This window comes from Vombatus ursinus, unplaced genomic scaffold, assembly GCF_900497805.2.
Source record: "Vombatus ursinus unplaced genomic scaffold, bare-nosed wombat genome assembly UNPS02014817.1, whole genome shotgun sequence".
Taxonomy (NCBI): domain Eukaryota; kingdom Metazoa; phylum Chordata; class Mammalia; order Diprotodontia; family Vombatidae; genus Vombatus; species Vombatus ursinus.
In genome coordinates, this window is record NW_020954595.1 from 11,641,328 (window position 1) to 11,667,251 (window position 25,924).

Below are 25,924 nucleotides of genomic sequence, written 5' to 3' on the forward strand. Positions count from 1 at the left end.
TTACAGATAGTTCTTCTGAGTGAAAGCTCTCGCTGGCAGGAGCCTTCCCCCTTCACCAGCTCCAGCATCCGTGACAAAGACCTTGCTCTCTGATGTAACTGTGGGAACATGGAGGGTCACTTGTGCTGGTAACATACAGATGTAATCCCTAGGATTGCTATGAAACCAACTTACTCGGAAAAAATTCAAATTGTGTTTTAAGAGTTCAGATAATTCGGGATCATCAACGCCGTCTTCGAGTCAAGAGTCCCTGGCTCCCACAGTCAGTTCTGGCTCCGAAGGACTGAGGTTCCGGAGCTCACCACAAGCACCAGCCGATCCCGAGCAAAGCCTGCCGTTCCCGTACGTCATGCAAGGGTAAGTGAATTGGCCGTTGGGATTGGGCTTGTGGGGGAGATGGAGGAGATGGTCAGCCTCTCAGGGGACGCATCGTGCCCTAACGTCAGGGACGGTTGAGGTTTTGTCGCTGTCTCTCTGGGGCCTGGTACTGTCTACTTTTGACATAATTCAGATGAGGTCGCTAGGAGCTGGCACAGTATCCAAAACTGGGCTGGAGTTAACTAGTCCTGAGTTCAGCTTTGGCCTTAGGTGCTTACTGACTGAGTGACCCTGGGCAAGTTTCCTTCCTTCTGTTGGCCTCATTTTTGTGAGGGTAAAATGAGATAATATTTTTAAAGTGCTTTGAAATCTTAGAGAAGTTAAGCAGACATGTATTCAGCACCTAATGTATGCCAGGCACTGTGCTAAGTGCTTTACAACTATCTCATTTGGTCCTTAAATGGCACTTTTTAAGTTTTGGAGGGCTGTCTAAATGCTTACTGTGTAGGGAACTCCCAAGTGAGGAATTGGCATCTGCCAGGACAGAGCCACATCTCTTCACCGACTTAGTCTCAGACAGCACCTTGAGGGGCTGTGCCCAAGAGCACACAGCCTGGGTGTGCCATGGGCAGGACCTGAATCCAGGGCACAAGAATGACAAGACGAGCTCTTCATGCATTGGGCCTACCATCTCCCACATAGTGGGTGAGTTACAGTAGGTGAATTCATGTTGTAGTCACTACATGTGTGGGCATGTATACACACACACACACACACACACGTGTACCTTTGGGAAGGCGAGGACAGATAGCACCTGACGTGGATATAAGTCCTTTATGATGTTTGTGGTTTAATTACAATTATTCAAGCACCTACATTGTTATACTTTGAGAATCATTTTATGATTTATATGTCAAATCTGGGAAATCCCCCAGGACAAGATGGATGACAGAAAACACGTTAGCCCCTCATCCCGTCCAGTATTTGTGTCCTAGGGAGAGCACTTGGGGGGAAATTTCCCAAGAAGCCCATTGTAGCTTCCTGTACCCAAGAGGACCTACCTCCAGGAAAGATTGCCTGCCCTGTCAGCCGAAGGCCAGGGCCATCTCACAAGCTGCCAGTTCAGGGGGCAGTAGTTGGGGGGGGGTGGACCAGGATTCCGTCTGTTAACAGAACAGTCGTGTCCCGGGTTTCTCTTGGGTTTGTGATTCCTCTTTGAAGTGAATGCAGCAAGAGAAGCAGCCATGGATAACAGACAACAGTTTAAAAAGGAAAAAGTATTGTGCCCCGAGTCGGGAACGTGGCAGGCCAGCGGGTGTGCCCGGCCAGGAAAGACAGCCAGGTCGGCACAGCCTCTCAGCTCTCATGGACTGAAGGCTCTTCCTGCAGAAGGCGCAGGTGGGCCTGTAGAGCGTGAGGCGTGTGCTGTGGGGCCGCAGGAGCCAGCACGAGCGGTCATCCAGGCCTGCTAAGGAGAGGAGGAGAGGGCTGCAGCCACGGATAAAAGGACGGACAGAGGTCTCCCGCCTTCTCAGATTTGACCGACGTCGGCAGGTGTGGGTGACGTTGTTGGCCCGAAGGGAGAGGCAAGTGTGAGAAGGGAGTAGTTGGTTCAGATGTCTGAGAACTAGATTTAGATTTGTGGACCGTGGACCCGGGAAGGATGGGCTCTTGGCAAGGTCGGAGGGCACCTGGCGGGAGATAGTTAAGACCGTTGAAGGGGGAAGGAGAAAATGGCCTGAAGGAGTTGAAGCCAGATGCCATAGGTCAGAACGGAGGGGCACTTCCTGAAGGGCAGGGAGCAGGCTACTCCAAGATGACCACCACACGGGCCAGTAAGTGCATCGGAGCTGCTGGGTGAGAGCTGAGCCGCCGAGGGTTCGAGTAGGAATGAGTGCTGCCGATTAGGGCCTGGCGATGGGTACCAGCTCTTCTTATTTTCCCTCAATTAACAAGAATTTGTTTTCTTTCTCACTCCACTCCCCCCTCAGAAAGGGGGAGACAGAGAGAGACAAGCAAGATGGATTTCTTCATCGGCCGTGTCCTGAAGCTCAAGACTCCTCCTGTGTCTGGAGTCCGTCGCTCCTCTGTTAGGAGGCAGGTGGTAGGCTCCTTCAGCCCTTTGGCCCCCGGTTGGTCACTGCTTCAGTTGTATCGGTTGTTCTCCTGGTTCTGTTCACTTCACTCTGCTTCGGTCCCTGTGAGTCTTCCCTGGTTTCTCTGAAACAACCCCCTTCATCATTTCGTGTGGGACAGTGCTGCGTTCAGTCGCCCCCAGATCCGCGGGCACCCCTTTAGTTTGCTGCATCAGCTAGAGTAGCTGTAGCTCTCTTTGTGTGTGATGGGCGCACGCGTAGTTTCATGACGCTTCGGGCAGGTTGCTCTTCAGAATGTCTGGGCCAGTTCATGGCTCCGCCAGCTGTGCCTTGGTGTGCCTGTTTTCCCCTCCAGCATTTGTCATTTTCCTCTTTTTGTCATGTGAGCCAATTTGCTAGGTGTCAGGTGGCACCTTGAGAGTTGCTTTCATTTGCATTTCTCTAATTATTGATGATTTGGAGCATATTTTTTTTTTTTTTCGCATACAACTCAGCTTGGAAGCTATCTCCTTTGGTCATCGATTGGAGGATTGCTGGCTGCGCTTGGTTGCCCCGATAACAGTAGATCAGTCTGCTGCTTTCTTGGGGCATGTGTCTAATATATGGGTACAGGTTTTTCTGCCAGAAGGGGAACCCATTAGGGGCCCAGCTGGTGGTTTCATCACCTTTCTCCATTGAAGGCAGACACACATTTGGGAAGTTAGTAGCTGGTTAGGAAGTAATACAAGGATATAATTTGTCCTCATCCTGGGAAGCAGCCACTGTGGAGAAGGGAAGTGAGCCAGCTGTCCCTGGCAGGCAGCAAAGGACCCTGAGCAAGATACTGGAGATAGACTGTGTCAGGGGAGTCAGGCCACCTGCCTCACCCCAACTGCTGGCTCTCCTCCTGACCCCTAAAGCCTTGGGAACGACCAGTCTGCTACCTCCAGCCCATGTTCCATACCCACTGTTCGGGGGAGAAACCACCCTGGAGAAGGGGCCAGCCTTCACCATACCCACAGCAACTGCTAAACAGCCCTGCCTAGGGAAGTGGAGCCCAAGTTTTGCTCCAGGGAGTGGCCCCATACCTTGGACCACTGGTCCTCTCTTAGCCATCATCCTCAGAAGATGCCGTCTGGAACCACAGCGACTGAAGACCTAGAAAGAAGATGTTCTGGCCCAAAGTCTGTGGCACGTCAGACAGTGGAACGTTGGAAGTGGAGGCGTGCCAGCAGAATAGCGTGAGAGGGCCGTCTGCTCTGCTGCTGCTGCACCCCAAGGACTTACAGCTGAAGCCTCTCCCAGTAGAATGTGAGCTCTGGAGGGCAGGGACGTTGGTATCCTGAGGGTTCAGTACAATACTTCGTTTGCGCACTGTAAGTGCTTAATACATTGCTTACTTACTTCTGGGCCCTAGCTTAAAACCCAGGATTGACGGGTTCCTGGTCAGAGATGAAGTTCACCTGACAAAGACTTTTAGGGAGCCATTTCCTTGGATTCTTAGACTTTAAGGAGGAAACTCCCTCAGGATGATAATAATAGCTAGAGTTTATATAGTGCCTACTGTGTGCTAGGCACCATGCTAAGTGCTTTACAGTTAGGATCTCATTTGGTCCTCCCAACAACCCTGGGAGGCAGGTGAGTGTTGTTTGTGCTCATTTAAGTGTGTTCCATCAAAGCAATCCCTGGAAAACACACTGAGAATTGAATTGTTCCTAATGAGTGATACGTGATTGAAACCTCTCTTGAGAAGGACATTTCTATTCCACCAAGTAACAGGACAGGAAACCCCAAGGGCTCATACCTCAGGCCCCGGGATTGGTGCAGGTCTGCAGTCATGGCGAGGCTGGAAGCCAGCGCTCACCAACAGGTCATACCAAGCTTTTGGCACTACCTTAAACTTTCTGTGGCCTGGTTTGAGCTTTTTTTTAAAAATGTTTCTATTGCTGTTTTTGGGTTTCTTTTAAATCACCAAAATTTCCCCCAGTATCTCTCCCCTTCTGCTCCCAGAGAGCCATTCCATGTAATAGTAAAGGAAAAAGAGAAAATACTGAATGAAACATTGAAAAAGTCTGACAACACGTGCAAAAATGTGATGGGCCCTCCCATGGCTGCAGGGGAAGGAAGAGGACGAGGACTGAGTGTTCTTTCCCCTTCTTTGGGGCCGAGCCTCTGGTTTGTACTTGTGCAGCTGCTCAGGATGGTTTGGGGCTGGGTTCGCCCATTTATGCGGCTGCACTCTTCGTGTCCGTGGCTTTCCTGGCGCTCCTAACTTGACCCTGCATCAGATCACAGCACTCTTGGCAGGCTTTTCTGTAGTTGTCACAGCACGGTCCCATTCCCTGCCCTTTGGGGACCATCGTCCACGAGAAGCCTTTCCTGGCCCACCTCCCGCCACCTCCTCCTGGTGCCTTCCTGCTGATGGGCAGCATGGATTGGTTCTGTGGCGTTCTGGCTTGGGCCCAGTGTTTGCTCATTGTCTGCTCCATAGACTGTGAGCTTCGGGAAAACAGGCACTTCAGTGGCTTTCCTCTTCTTTGCTTTTCCTTGTATCCCTAGCACTTGGTACCATGCCTAGTACACAGTAGGTGTTTAATAAATGCTTGATTGTGTTCACAAAAAGAGCTCCCCGTATGGACATTTTAGTCTCTTAGTTGCATCATTCCAGATTGTTTTCGAGAGTCGTTTTTGCTGATTCACAGCTCCATCAAGAATGCACCAGTGTGCCAATCCTCCCCTCACCCCCCAATCACTCTTACATCTTTTGTCACTTTCTAGCCTCAACTTACCACCATAGATTAGATGGCTAAGATTGTCTCCAGAAAGCCGCTGTTAATGTGCTGTAAGATAAACGGGGGAAAGAGAAAGGCTTTGGGGGTGGGGAGTGTTTAACACGTGAGCGTGGATCAGTTTCAGAATTAATCCATCCTTCCACTCCTCCAGTGAGGAAAGGTGGGAGGGTAGGAAAAGGGGATTTAGCCTCATTTTTACCTTAGGGCCAGTGGTAGTGCCAAAAAGGCAAAGAGTGGGAATTGTTCAGTGTTCACTGCATGTAGAGCTCCCCCATTCTTCCTTTCCTAGGTCTTTCCTTCCCTCCTCCCTCCCCTCCTTCACCTCCTAGTCCTCTCCCCTTCTCCCCTCCACTTGTCTTCCCTCCACAGAAGGGAGCCACACTCAGTACGTTATATCATCGTAGTTCTCATTGATGTAAACATTGATCAGTCTTCAGTTTGCCATCACAGCATTTACACAGCCCTGTGGTGTAGTTTTCGGTAGCCAGGGGCTGACTGGTTTGCTGTCAGGTTTATTACAAACGGTGGTAAATCATCTCTGGGGACTTTTCTCATCCAAATGTGCAAGCCCTTTGACCTGTAGCTCCTCTTGCTAGGAAGAAGAACTCAAGAGAGGTCACTTAGCGATAGAAAGGCTCCAATACACAGCGAAGGAACGGGAACCAGCTGTGGTTCACAGATGTAATGAAATCCTATTGAACTGTAAGGACCAGCAAATATGACGACGTCAGAGCCCAGGGAGGCCTTGTCAGGACGCGAGTGTCCGCAGCGTCTGCGGCAGTGAGAATGGGAAAAGCAGCAGGGACAGCCATTCGGAGGACCACGATGGAGCCAGAAGAAGCTGTTTGTGGAGGGGGCAGCTCTGCTCACAGAGTCCAGTTTCTTTGGTGTCAATTTTGTTGGGCTGGATGTTTTTTCTTTTTGTCATAATAGCAGATTCTGTGGGAGGGGGAGGAATGTATTGGCAAGTATAGGCCGCGTACAGACAAAAGATATCGATATAACTTAATTCTTGTAAAAGAAAACTGTGTACTGTGTACCTGAGTGCCTGAGATTGTTCCCAGGGCCTCTCTCTGCCCCCTTTGTGGGGGAGGGAAGGGGGTGGATGGAGAATTTAGATACCGATGGCTTGTTTTTTGGTCTTTTTAAGTCCTTGCTACGAGGGACGGCCAATTGAGCAGGGTCATGGGCGGAGCAGGCCGTGTATTTGGAGATGCGGCTGATGTGTGAACAAAAGATACTAATAAAGTCAGACTTCATTCCCAGTTGTAAATGGAACTCTGGTGACTGCTGACAATGGCTGAAGAAGAGAGAGCTGGTTGGAGGTCATTAGTACTTGGGCTTAACAACTGTGGGTTGAAGAAGTGGATTTTTCTTTGTTTCTGTCAGAATTGTTGGGTTCAAATGATGGTGGTCACTCAGACCTAGGAACTTTTTGTGTTCTGCCATTAGAGCTTAGATGTGGTGGAACTCAATAGCTACATTTTGAGATGGTTAGTACACACATTTGAGAAGAGTAATTTTAAGGTAATAGCTTACACCTGCTTAAAAACTCCTGCGATTTGTTCCCCTCTCTGCCCCCTTTTCTGTTTTAGAAACGTTGGGGATCAGTTTCCTGGGCAGGCTCTCCCAGCTGGACTCCCTGTCTACCCGGCATTCAGCCCTCTCCAGATGCTCTGGTGGCAGCAGATGTACGCCCGGCAGTACTACATGCAGTAGTAAGTGCTTTTTCACTTGTCGTTGCTTTCAGGTTCTAAGCAGATGAATAGTCAGATGTTCCATTTGGTAGCATTCTTTATCCTGCTCAGTCAGAAACTTGACGTCGGTCCTCTTGATTCTAGTCGTTGGGCTCTGACCAAATACCGCGAGGTGGGTGTGGATCAGGGGTTCCCGTTTGATGAGTGGGTGCCCCCATCTGCAACAAGCCCTACTCAGATCCTTCCTCCTAGTTACTCCTAAGAGAACTTGGAGGCGTAAGCCCAGGACAGGTGGAGGAAAGGTCTCTACTCTCTTCAGGAAACCCAGTGGATGTTTGTAGACTGATGGGACAAAATGTGAGGGAGTCCCCTCGATAAGTGCCCTGGACTTAGACGGCAGGGAAGATAGCTCAAAGAGCCGCTTTGTTGTTGTTTCAGTCGTGTCTGACTCCGTGACCCCATTTTAGGCGTTTCTTGGCAAAGACACTGGAGTGGTTGGCCATTTCCTTCTCCAGCTCATTTTACAGATGAGGAAACTGAGGCAAATAGGGCGAAGTGACTTGCCCAGGGTCACACAGCTAATAAGTGTCTGAGGCTGGGTTTGAACTTAGGAAGGTGAGTCTTCCTGATTCCAAGCCCAGTGCTCTATCCACTGTGCTACCTGGCTGCCTTCAAGGAACCCCTGGGACCTGGGATAGACTAGCCTTCAGTCACCTGTAGAAGATTGTTTGTGGACTGGACTAGGCCATACTGGGGGATGGTTAAGGAGGGGCTGAGTACTCCTTCCCCACCTCCCTCTCTCTTGTTTCAGTAGGAGGTAAGTGTCTGGAGGGCTGGGACACTTGGGGCTTTTTGTTCATCCCTAGTGGCGTCCTCACGGTTTTTTGGTGTTTAGGCCTGTGATTTTGTTGATGTTTGGGAGCCTAATAAGAGCATCTCCCTCTAGCAGTGCCCTTACCCTATGGTCTGTTGCCTGGGGTGGTGACAGGTTAAGTGATTTGCCAAAGGTGACAAAGCCAGAGGTGACACCAGATCTTCCTAAACCCAGGCCTGTCTTTCTCTCTGGGATGTCAGATTTCCCCTTACCCTGTACAATGTAGATGCTTAATAAATGCTTCGTTGAATTGGATTGTGGGTTTTTTTTTTGTTTGCTTATTTGTTTTTAGTTTTGTTTTTTTAGCTTTTATAAAGGAATATTTACTTTGGAGGCATTATGAGTAAACATATAAAAACACCATGGGGGCATTATACCTCCCCACACCCTCAGGCTCTAGGGAGGAAAGGTGCATTTTTAACTCAGTTTTAACTCAGTTCCTACATAGCCTCAGTCCCACCCAATTTCAAGTCCATTTCCTCCTCTCACCCTTTGGGTCCAGGGACTCCAGCTTTCAGTGTCGGTCTTCCCTGCTGGTCCAGTTGCAGCCTCTGTCTGGCCTGGAATCCTGGGTACCCGGGTCACCATGGCTCAGACTCTGGGTTGAGTACCCCATGTCTACACTTAGAACTGAAAAAGAGTAATGAAACAGACCCAAGCCCCAAGAATGGTCCTTGGGGCCACGAGGCCTAAGCAGAAGGGAAAGGCCTCCCCCGCACCTCCCCCCACATGGTATAGCCCTGTGGTGAGACCACCGCAAAGAGAGAGCCTGTGCTTTCTTCAGGTAGAATGGAAGAAGTGCACTTACTACAAAGAGGCTGCTGCCAACCCCAGGGTAGGCCAACCTAGAACGCCTTCTCCCAGAAGCAGGTCTTTGGCCTCTCCCACGTGGCTGCCTCCATCTTAGATGATCTGGGCTTATGCTCCAGTCCCGTTATATTCTCATTCCTCATTGGGAAAATTTGTTGTCCCCAGCAGATAGGTGGGGGTGCATCTTGACCATAGCCCTTGTCCTCAATCGGAACAGCCCTCTGGGGAGGCACGATAAGCAATGTTCTTTTATTTACTTTCCCAGTGCCATATAGTACAGAGTCTCGAAACAGTCATTGTTGCGTGATCGTTTATAGCCAGCCCTGTGTGTAGACCAAAATCAGAGTTATTCCTAAGTACAGAGTTTTACAGATTCCACCAACAGGGAACGTCACAAGGTTTAGCCCAGATTATTGGTCATGTTGGTCCTTGACAGGTACCTGACTTGGAACGCAAATGGCCTTTCTCAACTCAAGATGAAAAGCCAAGGCAGAGAAGATTGGCTTTCTATCTTGGATGACTGTTGGTCTACTTGGAGCTTTCCAAATCACATGGAGCTCTCCGCACAGGAATTTAGGACCTGCGATTAACTAGGCAGCACCCACTCTCTCAGAGGACAAAACTGTCCTAGGTAGAAAATCCTTCACGATCCCTTCCGTGCGTGAGGCCATCCAACTGGAGCCTGGCCAGCATTGTCAAGTGGCCCATTTTGTACAGAAAACACTGGGGGAAAAAAAATCCCAGTCAGAGAATCTCTCCCAGATTCCCTGTTAATTCGAAGGGCCAAGTTTTATTTTAGATGAAGCCCCTATAACTAAAAATGATTACTCTGCCTCTGGCCCCCCCACCCTCCCACCATACCACTTACATTTCTACCCCTCCCCTAGGGTTCTTTGGGACTCAGGAAGGGGTGGGAGGGAGTATCTTGTCTCTGCCAGTGACTCAAGCTCCTACCATTTGTGTTTCTCCAATTTTAAGGGGTCCAGACGCCCTAGTTTTATTTGACCACTTAGAGTCAGATTAGCTTTTACAACAGAGTGTTTACTTCAGAAGTTTAACAGGCACAAGCATACAAACATCTCTAACGTGGTTAAGGGGAAGATAGCGCCACCGCTGCCCCCCCCACCTTGGTGGGCCGGAAGGGAGGGGGAGTAGATTCACAACTTAGCTTTATTTATTTATATTTTTTAATTGCCTTTAAAGGCAATTGGGGTTAAGTGACTTGCCCAAGGTCACACAGCTAGTAAGTATCAAGTGTTTGGTCTGAGGCTGGATTTGAACTCAAGTCCTCCTGACTTTAGGGCCTGTGCTCTATCCACCGCGCCGTCTAGCTGCCCCCACAGCTTAACTTTAGTCCGACCAAGTTTCAAGTCCAAAGCTCTCCCCTGGATATGTGTCCAAAGACCCTGACCTCTCAGGCCTTCTGCAGTGACCTGCTTGCCATCTCCTGCCTAGAATCCTTTGCCCCAAGGTCCCCAGAGCTCAAGCTCCTGGGCTGCTGGAAAGAGAGCAAAGGGACTTCTTTTGTGAGCATGTGTTTTTAGAGTGGCTCCGAGATGGTAGGATTTATAGGGAGATGTGGGCCAGGCCACTGTCGACCAGTTTCTCCAACGTGAAGTGGTTTTCCTGGGGCCCCATTTGGCTATCCTGATTTTCCTGCCTGCGGATTCTCTTTCTGCATTCCGTGATGGCCGTCTGTTCTCTTCCTCTTCTCTGACTGTCCAGTATTTCCCAAGGTCAAGTCCTTGCCATTTGTCCTCTCCATCCACCCTCGAGGGGAGATAGGGAGTATTGCTCAGGAGCTCGCTGAGGAGAGTACAGACGGGAGAGGAGACTCCTCTTTCGTGGCGCTCGGCAGGTTGTAGCAGGAGGAGGGAACACACGGAGCGGGTTGGTGAGGGTGGCTCTCGTTAGTGCTGCCCGCCTCCTAGGAATGGCTTGATCGTGTCGTGGTCACTTGACCTGGCCCTGGACATGAATTCCTCCTCCCAGACCCCTGTGTCCACTTAGCTGCCCAGTCCTATAATTCCTGCCTCCATCACGTCTGCCGCTGTCTTTTCTAACTGGCACTTGTCACCTTCCGCCTGAATTCCCACCTCTCCACTGCCGGGCTCTTTCTTCTCTGGCTGTACCTGGGGTTCCTTCCTCCAGCTCTGCCAGGATCCCGGAAGTGGGATTTGAACCCTGCTCTGTCCCCTCGAAGCCCTCAGCAGCTCTCCACTGAGATAGCCCCGTGAAGTCCAGCGGGATATCGCTCTTTTCTGCGTTGTGCACTTGACTCTTCAGCCAGGCCAGGCTCTTCAACTTCTGTCCACGTTGTCATTTGACAACATTGTCACGAGAAGCCTGAGAGCTGACTTTTGTGGTTAGCGTTCTCCATCCCGAAGATGAGGAAACAGTCTTCTGCTAGGAGTGTGTAGAGCATCGGAACCCGGGGCCGAGCAGCAGCTGCCTCCTTCAGCACTGTCCCCAAGGAGCCTCCTGTGCATGCTGGTTGGGAGGACGTTTATCCTCGAATTGAGTTGAGATTGGCCCCTGGGACTGCCGGTCCTTCCGACTTCTTTCTGGGGCCAGGAAGGACAAGTCGTGTCCCTTTTGTGCGCAGCTCCCTTCAGTTACTTGAAGACAGCTGTCGTCTCTCAAGTCTTAAATTCCGAATTACTTGGCCAGTAAGATGGCTGCATAGTTTTTTTTTTATAAAACTTCTGCAATCCCAAACCTCAAAATAAAGGAATTCTGCACCAGCTGAAAATAAAATAGAAGATGAGAAGATGGGAGTACCCCTCCCCCAATGTAAAATCCACCCCCAGGAGCTTCATTGCTCAGAATTTTGATCAGGTTCCTGACCTTTCAGCCAGTGTCGCAGGCCCACTGCACCAAGGCTTGGGACTCTTCGAGAATCCCACAGTGATCGTGCCCAACTCCACAATGGAAAGGAAGCTTGGGGAGGATGGGCGGAAGACGTGGGCAAGGACAGAAGACGAGTTGTGTGGAGTTCTCAGAACTGGGGGGGGGGGGGCGTACAAAACAGTGGACTTGATGGGCACAAGACTGGAAACCTAGCTGTGTCCACTGTTACTCAGGACAGTGACCCAGCTCAGCTCACCTCCCAATGGGAAGAGGTTGAGACTACCCAGCAGCCCAGCCTTCCTGGTTTGTCTATGCAGCAGTAGGAGGGGGTGGGACCCCAAAGAGGGAGGGAGGGAAGACGCAAGAGAAAAGATGAAGGAAAAAGTCCTTCAGACAGTAACATTGATGAAGCGCCCACGGGATGCCGGGTATTTTGCTGGGGATACAGAGTATGGCAAAAACATGGTCCCTGACTTTCAAGGAAGGAGTTCAGTCTGACTGGAGAGAAAATACTCAGACAACTGTAGACACAAGATCCATACGGCGTAAGTTGGAAACAGTTAACAGAAGAGGGCATTAGCATTAGGGAGATCAGGAAAGGCTTCCTGGAGAAGGTGGACATTTGAGCTGAATAGGCCTCCTCCAAGCAGGTAAACTAAGAGGATCCTAAAAACCAGAGGAGATGAGTTGTTCTCTCTTCCCCATGTTAAAGAATGTCCTCAGTCCCTTTGTTCAGTGTAGTTTCTCATTCCACCCCCATTCTGGTCATCCTTCAGGACGTGGCTTGCTTAATGGCTGTCCTCCTTCAGATGTGACCCCTTGAAAGGAATTCAGTACTTCCCATGCAGTTGGGCCATGTTGAGGCGAAGAACTAGCCCCTTCCTTGTTTTGACCCCAGGCCACCTGAGCCACCTGACCTCCGCCATTCCTCTGAAGAACCTCTTTGCCCCAGTCAGAAACATCGTTTTATAATTCCCATTGCTTGTACAACATGCCCTTCCCTACACCTGGAATTTTTGCGTGTTCATTCATTCCAAATATGTAAATTAGGCACCATGACCTCCTTATTCCTGTCAGTATTTCTCATTCCTATCTGCCTTTGAAGGTCCATCTCAAGTCCCAACTTCTCTTGAAATTCCTCCTTATTACGTTATCTCAACTGGGCCTTCCCTGCATCTGAGTAGTCTTTTTTTTTCTTTTTTGGCTAGGCAGTGGGGTTAAGTGACTTGCCCCAGGGTCACACAGCTAGTAAGTGTTATGTGTCTCAGGCTGAATTTGAACTCAGGTCCTGCTGTATCCAGTGTGCCACCTAGCTGCCCCATGAGTAGTCTTTTCATACCACCTTAATTGATTCACTCTCCCTCTCTCCACAACGGCTTTTCCAAACCTTTTTGTCCTCAACTGAGAACCTTGCTTTGTATTTCACTTAAAAAAAAAAAAGACACTTTGCCAAGAGCTGCCCCTTCCTCATCTCTCCCGACTCAGATGCCTTCTTTCCCTGTCTCCCATGAAGGGAGACCCTTCTCCATAGTGCACTCTTGGTCTCATCCCCTCCCCTGTCTTCTAATCTCACCCAACTATTAACTGCTGTTCTGATGCCTACAAACAAGCCTGTTTCCTCCATTCTAGAGAATCCTCGCTCGATCCAGCCATCTCTACTAGTAGTGGTTCTCTGTCTTTATCCCTTTTGTGCCTAAACTCCATGAGAAAACGTCTTGGTCATTGCCTCCACTTTCTCTCCCTTCACTTGATTCTGAAAGCATTCAACTAACACAACTACTCTTTCCTAAGTTAGCCATGATCTCTTTTTTTTTTTAAAATTAAGGTTTATTTTTTCAATTAGCAAAAATGATTTTTCTTTCCCTCCCACTCCCCCCTCTCACTAAGACCATTATTTTCTTAATTGCCCAATCTGATGACCTTTTCTCTACCCTCATCGTTCTTGACCTCTCTGCAGAGAGCCTTCGACACTGCCAGTCATCTTCCAGATCCTTTCTCTCCAGGTTTTCATGGTACTTCTCTCCTGATTCTTCTTCTCAGACCGTCACACTTCAGTCTCTGTTTACTGTGTCTTCATCCGGGCCACTCCCGCTAAACATGGCTGCCCCCCAGGGCTCTGTCCTGGGCCTTCTCTTCCTCTGTACTCTCTTGCCTGGTAACCCTAGTTTCCCAGGGGTTCAGTTCTCTTCACTATGCAAATGATTGCCAGGAATTTTTGCCCAAACCTTACCTTTCTTTCCTGAGCTCCTGTTTGGCCTCTTCAGCTGAGCATCCCATCGACGTCTCACGTGCAACAAAGCAGAACTGCTCAGCTTTCCCTGGGGCCCTGCCCGGGTCTGCACTTTGCACCCTGGGCATCGTCCTTCACTCCTCATCCACACTCACCCACTTCTCCCGTCTGTTGTCAGAAGTTCGCCTTGTTGCTCTCTTGTGTCTCGTCTTTGTCCTCGTCTTCTCGTTCACACAGCCACCTTTCAGACACAGGCCCAGGCCCTCCAGTCCCTTTTCCGTGCAGCTGTCCAAGCGAGTTTCCTGAAGGGCAGGTCTACTAAGGTCTTTGCCCTCCCTCATTCAGTAAACTCCAGCGGCCCCCCAACACCACCGATGTAAAATCTTCTGTGAGCAGGAGCTCTTTGTGCCCTGGCTCCTTCCTCCCTTTCCAGTTTTCTTGTACCTTATTCCCCTCCACAGTCTCTCCTACCCGGCAACACTCTGTCAGTAATCTTTTAAAGCTCCTACTGTGTGCGTGCAAGGCGTTTACAGTCGAATGAAGAACGCACCACACACAGGGCAGCAGAAAAGAGAGGGGAGAAAGGAAGAAGGCAGCCTGCCTTGTAAGAAATGAAGAGATGGCTGGCCTCCTTAAATGGAGATTTTGGGACTCTACCCTTCTCTCTGAAGGAGGATGGGCCCCACTTGCCAAGAGGACTGACCGGTGTGAGCCTCTGGGCTAATGTGATCTTTCAGGTCTGAGTTCGAGAGCAGAAGTGATCTTGGAGGATGAAGAAGTTGCAGGGGGCTCAGGGGGAGAAGTCCAGGAGTATTTCTCCATCTCCCAGCCTCATACCTGGGATACTCAGCTCCATCTCCTCTGCCTCTTAGCTGTCCTAGCTTTCTTCAAGAGTCAGCTCCAATCTCACCTTCTGGCTCTTCCAAGTCCTGTGCTGCCAGTGTCTTTCCTGTTGAGATTACCTTCCATTTACACTGGGTATACCGTTCTGAATGAGGGTAGGCACTGCATACATGCTTATGTAGAGAAACGTACACATATATGTATTCCTTATCATGTCAACCCAGTGCAGTCTGGCTCTCAGTCTTATCACTCAATTGAAGTGGTTCTTTCCAAAGTTACTAATGGATATTTTCTTTATTTTTAAAATTGGTTTATTGTTTTGTTTTCACAGTACCTCCACCTTCTACTTTATTCCCTCCTCCCGCTCTTTCCCAGAGAGCCATCTATTATAATAAAGAATTTTTAAAAAATTATAAGCAGAAGTAACCGACACAACCAACACATTGCAGAAATCCAGCATGCGCCGTGCTTCTCCCATGGCTCGTGGGCACCTCTGCACAGACACAGGGAAGCCGTGCCTGGGGATTGTAACTCCACAGTTTTGTGACTGGAGCCTTTTATCATGTGGTTGTTAATGAGAACTGTCTTCTTAACCTTTGATCAGTTCTTTATTGAGGAACGGCTTCTAGTCTTCAGTCTTCCAGTTGTCCCTATGTCTTGTATATCAAACTCTTATCAGAGAATTTGATTTGAGGTTTATTTTCTGGTTTTATCACTTATTTGCCTCCTTATCCTAGTTCTTTGGGTTTTGTTCATGCAAAAACTTTGTGATTTTTTTGTAATCAGAATGAATTATTTTATCTTTTGTAACCGTAGCCATCTCTGTCACTTATGTGATTAAGAATTCATTTGCTACCCCTAACTGTGAAAGGTGTATGATCCACTTATTTTTCTCATTTAATATGTAATTTTTAATAAATCGGGTCATGTATCCATTTTGAATTTTTGGAGGTATGTGGTACAGGAGATTGGTCTAAACCTAGTTTGTGCCCGCTGGCTTTTCACTTTTCCCAGCAGTTCTTATCAGATGTGGAATTCTTTTGTTTGTTTGTATTTTGTTTTATTGGTGTGGCAGTTGGGGTTAAGTGACTTGCCCGGAGTCATACAACTAGTGAGTGTTATGTGTCTGAGGCCGGATTTGAACTTGGGTCCTCCTGACTCCAGGGCGGGTGCTCTATCCACTGCACCACCTAGCTGCCCTAAGATGTGGAATTCTTTATTAGGTAATTTGTTTTAAGGTTTATCAGACTGGGTTATTGGGGTCAGTTATTTTTGATTCTTCCTTGTCTAATTCTTTCTATTGATCTACTTTCTTACTTTTAAACTAATACCAAAATGGTTCTGATGATTTATAATTTAGTTTGAGGTCCGAAAGCTCTACCCTTCAGTCTTACCCTGTCCTTTCTCTTGATATTCTTGATCTTTTGTTTCTTTAAATGAATTTTCTCATTATTTTGTCTAGCTTGTAAAGTATCCTTTTGGTCGTTTGCTATAACACTAAATACGTACATTGATTTTGGTGGTATTGTCATTGGTGGTATTTTATTAGATGGCTCAGCCTCGCTGTGAGCACTGAACGTTCTTCCGTTTATGTTGTTCGTTTCTTTGAGGAGCTCGTGGTGATTGCGTCTACCGTAGTATCAAGGGTGCTTGGGTAGATGTGATCTCTCAGTTACCCAATCTGATGGCCTCTTCTCTGGCCGCGTTCCCCTTGACCATCCTCTCCTTGGGTACTCGGTAGTAACGTGTCAGCTCTGATTGTCCTCTGCTGAGGTCTCCTTGGTCTGCTTTGTGGACTCACCGTCTGTATCCCACTTCCCCAGCTTGGGTGCCCAGTTCATCTCCTGTGGTACGTTACTCCGCCACACCAGTCGTCCTTGGAAATAGACCTGGTCAGGCCTCTCCTCTGCTTGGAGTCCTTGAGGATTCTCAAAGATGCCCCTTTTGCCTGGGAGGTCAAGTGGGGGTGTCTCATGCTTCCTCCTCTAGCTGTTCTCCAGCTTTTTCCTGCCTGCGATGTTTTCCTTCCTATTCCTCTGCCTGGAAGCCTGTCCTGAAAACCCGGTTGACTTGTCCTTTCTTCACTGATGGCCTCCTCGCTCCACCGGGGGCTGTGGTCTTCCTCCTTGTAGGCCTTAGGAGCACTTTTTCGCTGTTCTCTTACATTCATAGAAAAGGCCCTGCTGTTATAAGGTAAGTTCAGGGAAAGCAGGAACTGTGCTCTCTCTGCATTGAGGGTCTCCATCAGCACCTGGCACAGTGCTCTGTCAATGAGAGTGGCTTGATGGGGAATCTCATCGGATTTCTTGGGTTTACTGGTATTGCCAGTGCAGTTTTCTTGCCTGATCCAGTTGAGGCTGAGGGTGGGAGCCACAATTTTATTGATGTTGTTTTCACTTATTTTCACAGTTCACAATAATTATTATTCACAGGTTGCTTCCCTGTGAAATGTATGTAGACCCTCAGGCGAAGAAAGGCCAAACAAAGTCCTGTGACTTTTCTTTGTAATTCTCTTTCTTTTGATCATTTCAGTCAAGCTGCTGTTTCAGCCCAGGCCACATCCAATACTGACCCAGCCCGACCTGCTGCTGCCCAGGCTCCCAGTCTGGCCAATGTCCCTGCACAGGAGCCCCCGCCTGGCCCAAATGCCGGGGCCCCGGAGAACCGAGCCCTGAATCCCAATGTGCAGATGAATGCCCAGGGAGGCCCTGTGGTCAACGAGGAGGACTTGAACCGAGACTGGCTGGACTGGATGTACACGTTTTCTAGAGCTGCCATCCTCCTTAGTATTGTGTACTTCTACTCCTCCTTCAGCCGCTTTGTCATGGTCATGGGCGCCATGCTGCTGGTCTACCTGTGAGTAGAATTCATTCCGCGTGCTCACGTTCCCCGCCGCCTGCTGAGCCCTTCCTGGGCTTTATCTGAGTGGCAGGAACAAAGAGTCTCTCCCCCTCCACCAGAGCTCCTTTATCTGATGGGTGCCCTTTCCTTCTGCCCTGGCCCACATGAGCAGCAGCCCGAGGACTTGAGGTTCTTCAGTGAGCTCCAGGCAAAGTCTGTCCTTTGCAGATGGCGCTTTCAGTACCAAGCCCTCCAGGCAGGGCTTGGGTCTGTGTGGGCAAGATGACCTTTCAGTGGTTTCTGAAGTTTCACTGATATCCAGAAGATTCGTGGGCCTAATGTGCTGTCAAAAGAGCCGGTCAATAGTTTAAAGTACGAATGCGCCCTCAGACCACAGTGGGTTTCTCTCCTGGGGAGAAGCCCACGGGGGGGTGTGGTGTGGCCTGAGACGTGAGCCGTGGCACTGATCCTAGCTGCCCGAGGAAATCGTCTGGATGGCTTGTTTCACTCGTGAATAGGTGATTTCCCCCACTGTTAGATGGTACAGCCATTTCTGATTTCTAATTCTTTTTCTCCTTGTGTTGCTGCGTAGACACCAAGCTGGATGGCTTCCCTTTAGACAAGAAGGAGGGCAGCTCCAGGTCCCCAATAATGCTGATGTGAACCATGATGGGCAGAATGGGAATAATCCAGACCTTGAAGAAATGGTATGTTGGCCTGGAGCTCAGGTCTCTCCTAGTCACTTCTTTCCCCATTCTGCCTTGCGTCTGGAGCTTCAGAAAGGGCAGCTTGGTTTTCTCCTCCTAATTCCATGACCTGAGGCTAGGCGAGGCCAGCGGGTTGTGCACGTGGTGAGGTTCTCGCCTCCTCTCTTCGAGTCCCGAGCGTGGTCTCTCGTTCGCCTCCTTCTGTAAGGCTGGGGTGTGCAGCCGCCCAGGTTCCTTTCCTTCCCATTCAGATCACCCGCTTCCATCTTCCCTCCGGGGCTCCAGGGAGAACGGAGCAGGGTGAGTCCCTCACAAATGTGGTTTTTGTTTGGTTTGAAAGGAGCGTCTGATGGATGACGGACTTGGCGATGAGAGTGAAGAGGATGCCGGGGAGGACGCCGGGGCTGGGCCCCAGCCCGGGCTCCTGGCTTCAGCCTGGTCCTTTGTCACCACCTTCTTCACTTCACTCATCCCGGAAGGGCCTCCCCAGGTGGCCAATTAGACCTGACCACCTGTGCCAGCCAAGAAAGAGCTGTGCCGAGAAGTGGGTTGGACTGGAGGGGAAGTGTTTTAAATAACAGTGCAATTTCCAGAAAATTTATAACTTTCTTTTGATCATGTTGTAAAAAGGTGTTTTTTTTTTTTCAGCTTCTCATGCACATGAATGTTTTCAGCACAAGTGAGCTTCAAAATGTGTGCTTTTTTAAACATCCTTTAAGGAGGAGCGCAGTGTGACAATGTTGGTCTTCCATGTTTTATTCATTTCAATTACGGATATTATAGCAAGAAAAAATCGTTGTTAGTGCATATTATTCCTTTAAAGAGCTGTTTAAAGTAAAAGTGTCTACAGCAAGGAGCCTGTGGTCCTTGAACAATGTGAAATTTGAATACGCCCATTTTCTGTGAATGACCCTCAGAGTTAAACAGGTGATTTTTATACTTGTAGTTTTTCCAAAGAATGCCCATCACACAGAATATGCTAGCGTTATCTTTTCTTCTGCAGTACAGCAATAAAAGCCCTCTTCATGCTTGTTGAAAGCTTGACATTTTTTAAACAAGTTTTCTGATGCCAGAATCAATGATGGAACTTTTCTTTTGTAGAATATACCCTATTAATTGGAACTAACCCTTTTAAAACCAATAAACAAGCAGCTCTTCAAGGGAATTAACAGTCATGTTTGATTCATTACAAATGTTTGATATATACAGTACTTTTTATAAAACAAGATGTACTGGAAATCAATCCCTATAATTAGTTTTTTTAATAAAAGGTCAATTATAGTAAACTGTTTGTGGAATTTTTGTTGAATCATCTTCAGTAGCTTGCTGTTACGCTTCAGCCCTCGTGTTCATCAGCATAATGGCTTAATTGAAGACGGCAGGAAAAGCCTCGAGGTCAGAGGTCGGCTTACGGGAGCTGGATGATCAAATTCAGGGAGTGATTGTCAGATGACCAATTTAATACTGTGCTGGAGAAAGACATTTCTTCCTTACGGAGAAGCATTTTTGCAAAACTCGATTAAGACCAGAAAACTGTTTACTGGAGATACGGCATTGGGAGCTTCACGGTGCCCAGAGCTGTGTCTGGCCTCTGTCCTTCCTGGCAGTGCTGGAGACGGGCTGGTCATGTGTTTCTCTCTGATTTCCTCTTTTGTGTTGTCTGAGCCTACCTTTCCTTTTTGTGATACCCGCCTGCACAATCATAAAGTCTGATTGTTTCAGAGAGAGGGTGCCCTCTGTCTGAATTTCTTAGTACATTGTGCCTGGGCCCCAATCACTGGAATTTCCTGATTTTAATTCTTAGTTTAATTCCAGTAACAACTTTCACGTATTCACTTCCATGAGGTTATAGTCTGATGCTTCCTTGAGGTGGTCCTGGGTACTTGGAGGTTACACACGTACGGGGCAAGCTCTGGCGACGTCTCCCGGCTTGGGCCGGCTTCCCCTACCCATGCAGCAGCAGGTGAATCTGCCCGTGTAAGACTCACCTGGCCAGCTGTGGAGAGGTTAATCCCTGGGAGATGGTTACTTATGGCAGCCCACTAGACAGGTGCCGAGTGGCTCTCTTCTGTTGTGACAGTGGTGAAGTTGTGGAGATGGGGATGCCAGAGAAGGAAGGAAACAAGTGTTTATTAAGGGCGTACTACGCGCCAGGCCCTCTGCTAAGCTTTGGGGATGGAAGCCAAAGCAAAAAGAAAGACAGTCTCTGCCCTCTGCAGGCTGAGGAGGGAAGACGGCAAAAGGACCTGAAAAAGGGCGTGGGGGTGTGAAGGTGCCCAGTACAGGCCATGGTTTTAAAGCCCAGAAAGTCAGGAATAGGACCTAGAGGAGAATGAAGGCCTGCCGGCCTGCACCCCTGCACAAAGTGGAAGCTCCAGGAGCACCTCACCAATGGGTGACGTGTGCCGGCTTAAATGAGGGATGTTTTGAGGTGAGAAGAGCACAGGTGAGGTGGGATGTTCCAGGTCGTGGAGGCCCCAGGCACCGAGAGAGAAGTTCCAGGGGGATGCCATCTATTGGTGAACTTGGTTTCATTCCACCTCCTCTTAACCTTGGTTGTCCTTGGATGACTGACAGTGAGAGCAGCCCAGAAATGAAGTCATACAATCCCAAGAATCAAGAGAAATCCTTAGGGCCACCAGCTTTGTCTCCTGGAGAATATTTTACTGTTGGGACTATGGTGGAAGTTGGAGCCGTGTGAGGGAGCGCCATATTGGACTCTACTGAATTCGTGAATGGTGCCAGGAAGTGGACCTTTTGCTCTCCCGCCATGATGCCATAGGGGTCATGAGAGGATGTGAGCTGGTAAGGGAGAGATTTGACTGACTCCACATGTTAGCAAATGTCTATTAAAAGTCTCCTGCTGGAGACTTGGGCCCGATGCCGTGGCAGGAGAGTGTTGCCAACTCTTGCTGCACATTTGATGGCACAGGGTTCCCTGGCAGCCTTGGGATCTTCTGTGTGTTGGCTCTTTCTTTCTGGAAGAAGATAAGAAAAATGTAAACAACATGCTAGTCATAACAAACCATATCCACAGGGAGAGGCACTTACCCCTGCCAAGAGGTGGGGGGAAGTCTTTGACCACATAGGGGGTGGTGGTTGTTGAATCATTTTTCAGTTGTGGCCTATTCTTTGTTACCCTTTTTGGGGTTTTCTTGGCAAAAATACTGGAGAGGTTTGCCATTTTCTAGCTCATTTTACAGATGAGATAACTGAGGCAAACAGGGTTAAATGACTTGCCCGGGGTCACATGTCAGGCAAGTGCCGAAGGCCGGATTTGAACTCGGTCCTCTTGATCCCAGGGCTGGCACTCAATCCACTGATCCACCTCACTGCCCCATCCGTGTGGGACTTTCCTGTTAAAATCCAGTCTCGAGGGGGAGAGGCTTTGCGAACAAACCCCTGCAGCATTGCAGTCTGAGCATTCCAACTCCACGCTGCCAAGAATCCTGAGAAACCTGTGGCCTGAATCAGCATGTGGCACATGTGGTGGAATCTGTGAAGCCACAGGCTTGATTATGTCTGCTCATGTTCGAGCACCATCGATAAAGACACAGAAGACCCCAGACCAACGTGTCTTCTCAGCTGAGAGAGCAAGGGAAGGGGCCTGGCCCCAGCCTTCGCTCAGAAAAGCTGTCAGACACAGAACAGTACCATGATCAGTTTTATTGTTAACATCTTCAGTAAGGTGACAGAGGTCTGCTAAGAGATCTTGGAGCACCTGGAAGACACATCATAGTGGGGTGATGAAAGCCATCCCTTAGCAATCCACAGAAATGTCCCTTCTCTCCTTCCTACCCAATTCCCCTCCCTTGCCCAAACTGAGAATGAAAGAAAAACAGGCATTCTTACCAATAGTCAAGCCAAAGGGATTTCAGCATTGTCTCCTGCCATCAAGTCCTTCCCCTCCGTCAGGAGGTGGGCAGCAGCTTTCATCGTGAGTCTTCTGGAATCATGGTGATCAAACCAATTAGAGCTCCTCATTCTTTTAAAGGTGTTTCTCTTTACCATATCGTTGCCTTTGTATAAATTGTTTTTCTTGTTCTGCTCACTTAACTGCGTCAGTTCATAAAATTCTTTCCCGGTTTCTCTGAAACCATCTCCATTATTTCCTACAGCACAATAGCATTCCATCACATTCCCATACTGTAACTTGTCTGGCTATCCCCCAATTTAAGGGCACCCCCCTCAGATTCCCATTCTTTGCCTCTTCAAAAAGAGCTATAAATACTTAGAGTTTGTTTTACTTAGGGCTAATTCCGCCATAAATTTCCCTTCTCCCTTCTCTTTCCCTCCTATTTTCCTGTTGAGTGAAATGTGTTTCTGTACCCAACTCTGTGCATCTATTCTTCTCTCCTTTGACCGTTTCAGGTGTGAGTAAGGTTCAGGTGTCAGCAGCTTCTCCCGTTTATTGTATAACGATCTAATTGAACACCCTCAGGTGAGAGATGGGCGACAGGTGGACACCCAAGGTGGATGAGCAGCCCTCAAAAGGACCCGGCAAGCCTTCATACTGACAGTCGACACCAAGAAAACAGGTTTTCTACCAGCCAGCCGTGCACCATCCATACATGGAACCATCGGTTCCAGCAAATGGAGAAATGTTGAATGCTGTGGGTGAGTTCACTTACCTTGGCAGTCTGTTTTCCAGGGCTGTCCACATAGATGATGAGGTGGACACTCACATTGCCAGAGCTAGTTCAGCTTTTGGGAGACACTGAAGGAAAGTGTTGGAGAGAACCACCTCCATGCCTCCCAAACTGAAGGTCTACAGAGCCATGTGCTGACCATCTGCGAACCCTGGACAGTCTGCCAGCGCCGTGCCAGGAAACGGCATGGCTTCCGTCTCAATTGTCTCAGGAAGACTCTGAAGATCAGCTGGCAGGATGAGGTGCCAGACACTGAAGTCGTTTCTCAAACTAAACCGCCAAGCATTCAAACTCTACTGCAGAGAGTGCAGTGGCGATGGGCTGGCCACGTCGTTTAAATGCCAGATGTATGTTTGCCTAAAAGATGATCAGAACGAGCGATCCAGGGATGCTAAAGGTGTCTCTAAAGAACTCTGGAGTTAATTGTGATACATGGGAGGCACCAGCACAGCACTGGCCAGCATGGCACGCCCTCATCAGAGAAGGCATCGTGCTCCATGAGCAGAGCAGAATCGTAGCTCAGAAACATGCAGTGCACAAATTGAGAGGCATCTGCATTGCCAGCGTTCATACGGACTGTTTGCGCCTGACCTGTGGTAGAGCCCTCTGAGCTTGTACTGGTCTGATCAGCCACAGTGGGCCACTGTGCCTTGTCCCCCGTCACTGAGGTCCTTGGTCCGCCAATACAAAGGACAAACAACAGTTGAACACTGATTGTAGGAGACGATTCTCCTTAACCGTCCTCGTAAGTGTTTTCCTCTTTCTCGCTTTTTCTGTTTTTCTTCTAAGATCTTTAATGCGTGCTAGTGATGATGATGATAAGCTAATATTTATGTAACTGTGCACCAGGCGCTGTGCTAAGCGCTTTTGTTGTTGTTCAGCTGTAAGTCGAGTTCAGTTCTTCGTGGCCCCATTTGGGGTTTTCTTTAGCAAAGATACTGGGGTGTTTTGCCATTTCCTTCTCATTTTACAGACAAGGAAACTGGCCAGGTACTTTACAGTTATCTAATTTGGTCCTTACAGTAACCATGAGAGGCAGGTGCTACTATTATCCCCATTTTACAGATGAGGAAACTGAGGCAGAGGTTAAGTGACTTGCCCAGGGTCACACAGCTAGGACATGTCTGAGGCTAGCTATGAACTCAAGTTTTCCTGACTCCAGACCCAGTACTCTGTGCTCTGTGGTGCCACCGAGCTGCCCTCATAATAGAAAAAAGTTTCTTTCAAACTCCATCCAGCCATTGACTGTGCTCCCTGGAATGTGTCTTCCTTCATGCTGAATCTCTTCCTTTCCCCCCTCCCAACGTCTCCAAGCTCTTACTGATGCCTGGCTCCCTCAGACGCCAGCACACCTTCCCTGGCCACTTTCATTCTTGGATCACTGGGTGAAGCGGGGGAGCTGGAATGCTCCTTGTTCCCCATCAGCCCTTCCAGGTTCTCCCCCTTTCTCCATCACTCAGTAGCCTCTCCTCCTTGAAGCTGGATGCTGTTCATGTCGTCCAGCCCATCGGAATCCTGGGAGCTGTTGTCATGCCCCTTTTTCCTTCAGTTAGTTGGATACCTGGCTTACAAGTTTTCTCTCCTCCCCAACTCTCATACTAGGGCATGTCAGCATATACTGTGATACTCTTTCAAATGCCCAAACCACTCAGATCACAGTCTACCCACTTCCCGTGAACGCCTCCTCCAGCCAACCTCAGGCACAAACAAATGGCCTGGCCATCACCCACCGATCTACCACCTCCATGTTCAGGAATTCCAAATTCCCTTAATTTGACCACAGCTTCTTGGCTGGCTTTCCACCTCGCCCTCTGTCTTCCCTTACGTAACCCAACTCTTAATCCACGCGCAGTGCAGTCCCTGGACCCCTCAATTCTCTCCCAGGCCATCTCCCCTGCACTTGCCACTCTGTCCTCCCTATCTTGACCCCTTGGTGAACCGCTCAGCCCTACACTGTTGTCCTCTCTTGAATCCCTGACCCCTTATATTGTCGATTCTGTCCACCCAAGGCCTGGCCTTAAGTCACTCACACCATTCGTTATCTTTGAGCCTATACGTACACGTGCTGCTGAATGAAGGTGGAGAAAGGTGGAGGTGGAGTCCTGTTCTGACAGGGTCCATAGTAAATTTATGTTAGACAGCCGCTAGGCAATTCTGCTATGCCCCACTTATCAACTCACTCCCACTCTCCACAGCAGCTTCTCAGCCCTCTTCAAACCTCCCACAGCCCACCTCCCCCCAACTCTCTCAGCTGAGAACCTGGTTCCTGTTTTTATAGAAATTGAGTGAGTTCCTCCCTTCCCCTCTTTCTTATCTCCCATCACTCAGGTCCCGTCTGCCCCTGTCCTGCTTCACCCTTATCTCTTGACCAACACCAAGCCCTGGACCTGCTTAAGTAATCCCACTCCATTATTCCATTCCATCTCCAGCAGATTGCCCCCTCTGTCATCCCCACTCACTTATTTTCAATCTTTCCCTCCTCACCCCTTCTCTACTGTCTGCAAACATGCCCATGGTTCCTTAACCTAGAAGAACCTTCACTTGGCCCTTCTATCCCCACTCACTATCGTCTCTTCTGCTCTTTGTAGCTAACCTTCTGCTAAGGGCTGGCTCCCATGGAGGGCTCTGCATTCTCTCTTCTTTTTCTCTTCCTAAACACCTTCCAGTATAGCTTCTGACCTTGTCCTTCCATCAAAATGGCTCTCTCCAGTTACTAGTGATCTCCCGGTTGCCAAATCCAAAGAAAGGGCTTTTCTCAGTCCTCATTCTCCTTGACCTCTCTAACCTTTGACACTGTTGATTGCTCTCTCCCTGACTCTCTTTTCTCTAGGTTTCTGGACACCCCTCTCTCCTGGTTCTCCCTGACACCTATCTGAGCACTCTGTCTCCTTTGCTGGATCTTCATCCAGCCCACCCCCACTAATGATGGGTGTCCCACAGGGTTCTGTCCTGAGTCTCCTTTCCTTCTCCCTCTGTCCTACCTCACTTGGTGATTCCCATCAGCTCCATGTAGTCAGTTACCATTTCTGTGCTGGTGATTCTCAAGTCAGCCTTTCCTGCCTCAGACTCATGAACTGGAAGTCCAGTGGACATTTTAAAAGGAGCCTGTCCTAAACAGAACTGCTTATCCTCCCCGCTATCCTGGACTCTCTGTCTGTCTCTGTCTCTGTGTCTCTCTTTATCTCTCCTCCCCTCCCCTGTCACCACAGTTTCTATGTAGAAATGTGTTTTGCTTGAC

The 25,924-nt window shown here is 48.9% G+C and overlaps 1 protein-coding gene across 3 annotated transcripts in view; it reads left to right on the top strand.

Moving 5' to 3' along the window:
• Window positions 1-19,202, top strand: part of HERPUD2 (HERPUD family member 2) — a 40,947-nt gene extending 21,745 nt beyond the window's left edge. For 2 of the 3 annotated variants that reach the window (XM_027835784.1, XM_027835786.1), the window contains 5 exons: window positions 203-357; window positions 6,781-6,903; window positions 17,022-17,345; window positions 17,923-18,037; window positions 18,378-18,679. In XM_027835784.1, the coding sequence (XP_027691585.1) occupies window positions 203-357; window positions 6,781-6,903; window positions 17,022-17,345; window positions 17,923-18,037; window positions 18,378-18,539 (879 nt within the window). In that variant the 3' untranslated portion in view covers window positions 18,540-18,679. The other variant, XM_027835785.1, reaches the window with a different exon arrangement.
• Window positions 19,203-25,924: the final 6,722 nt, after the last annotated feature.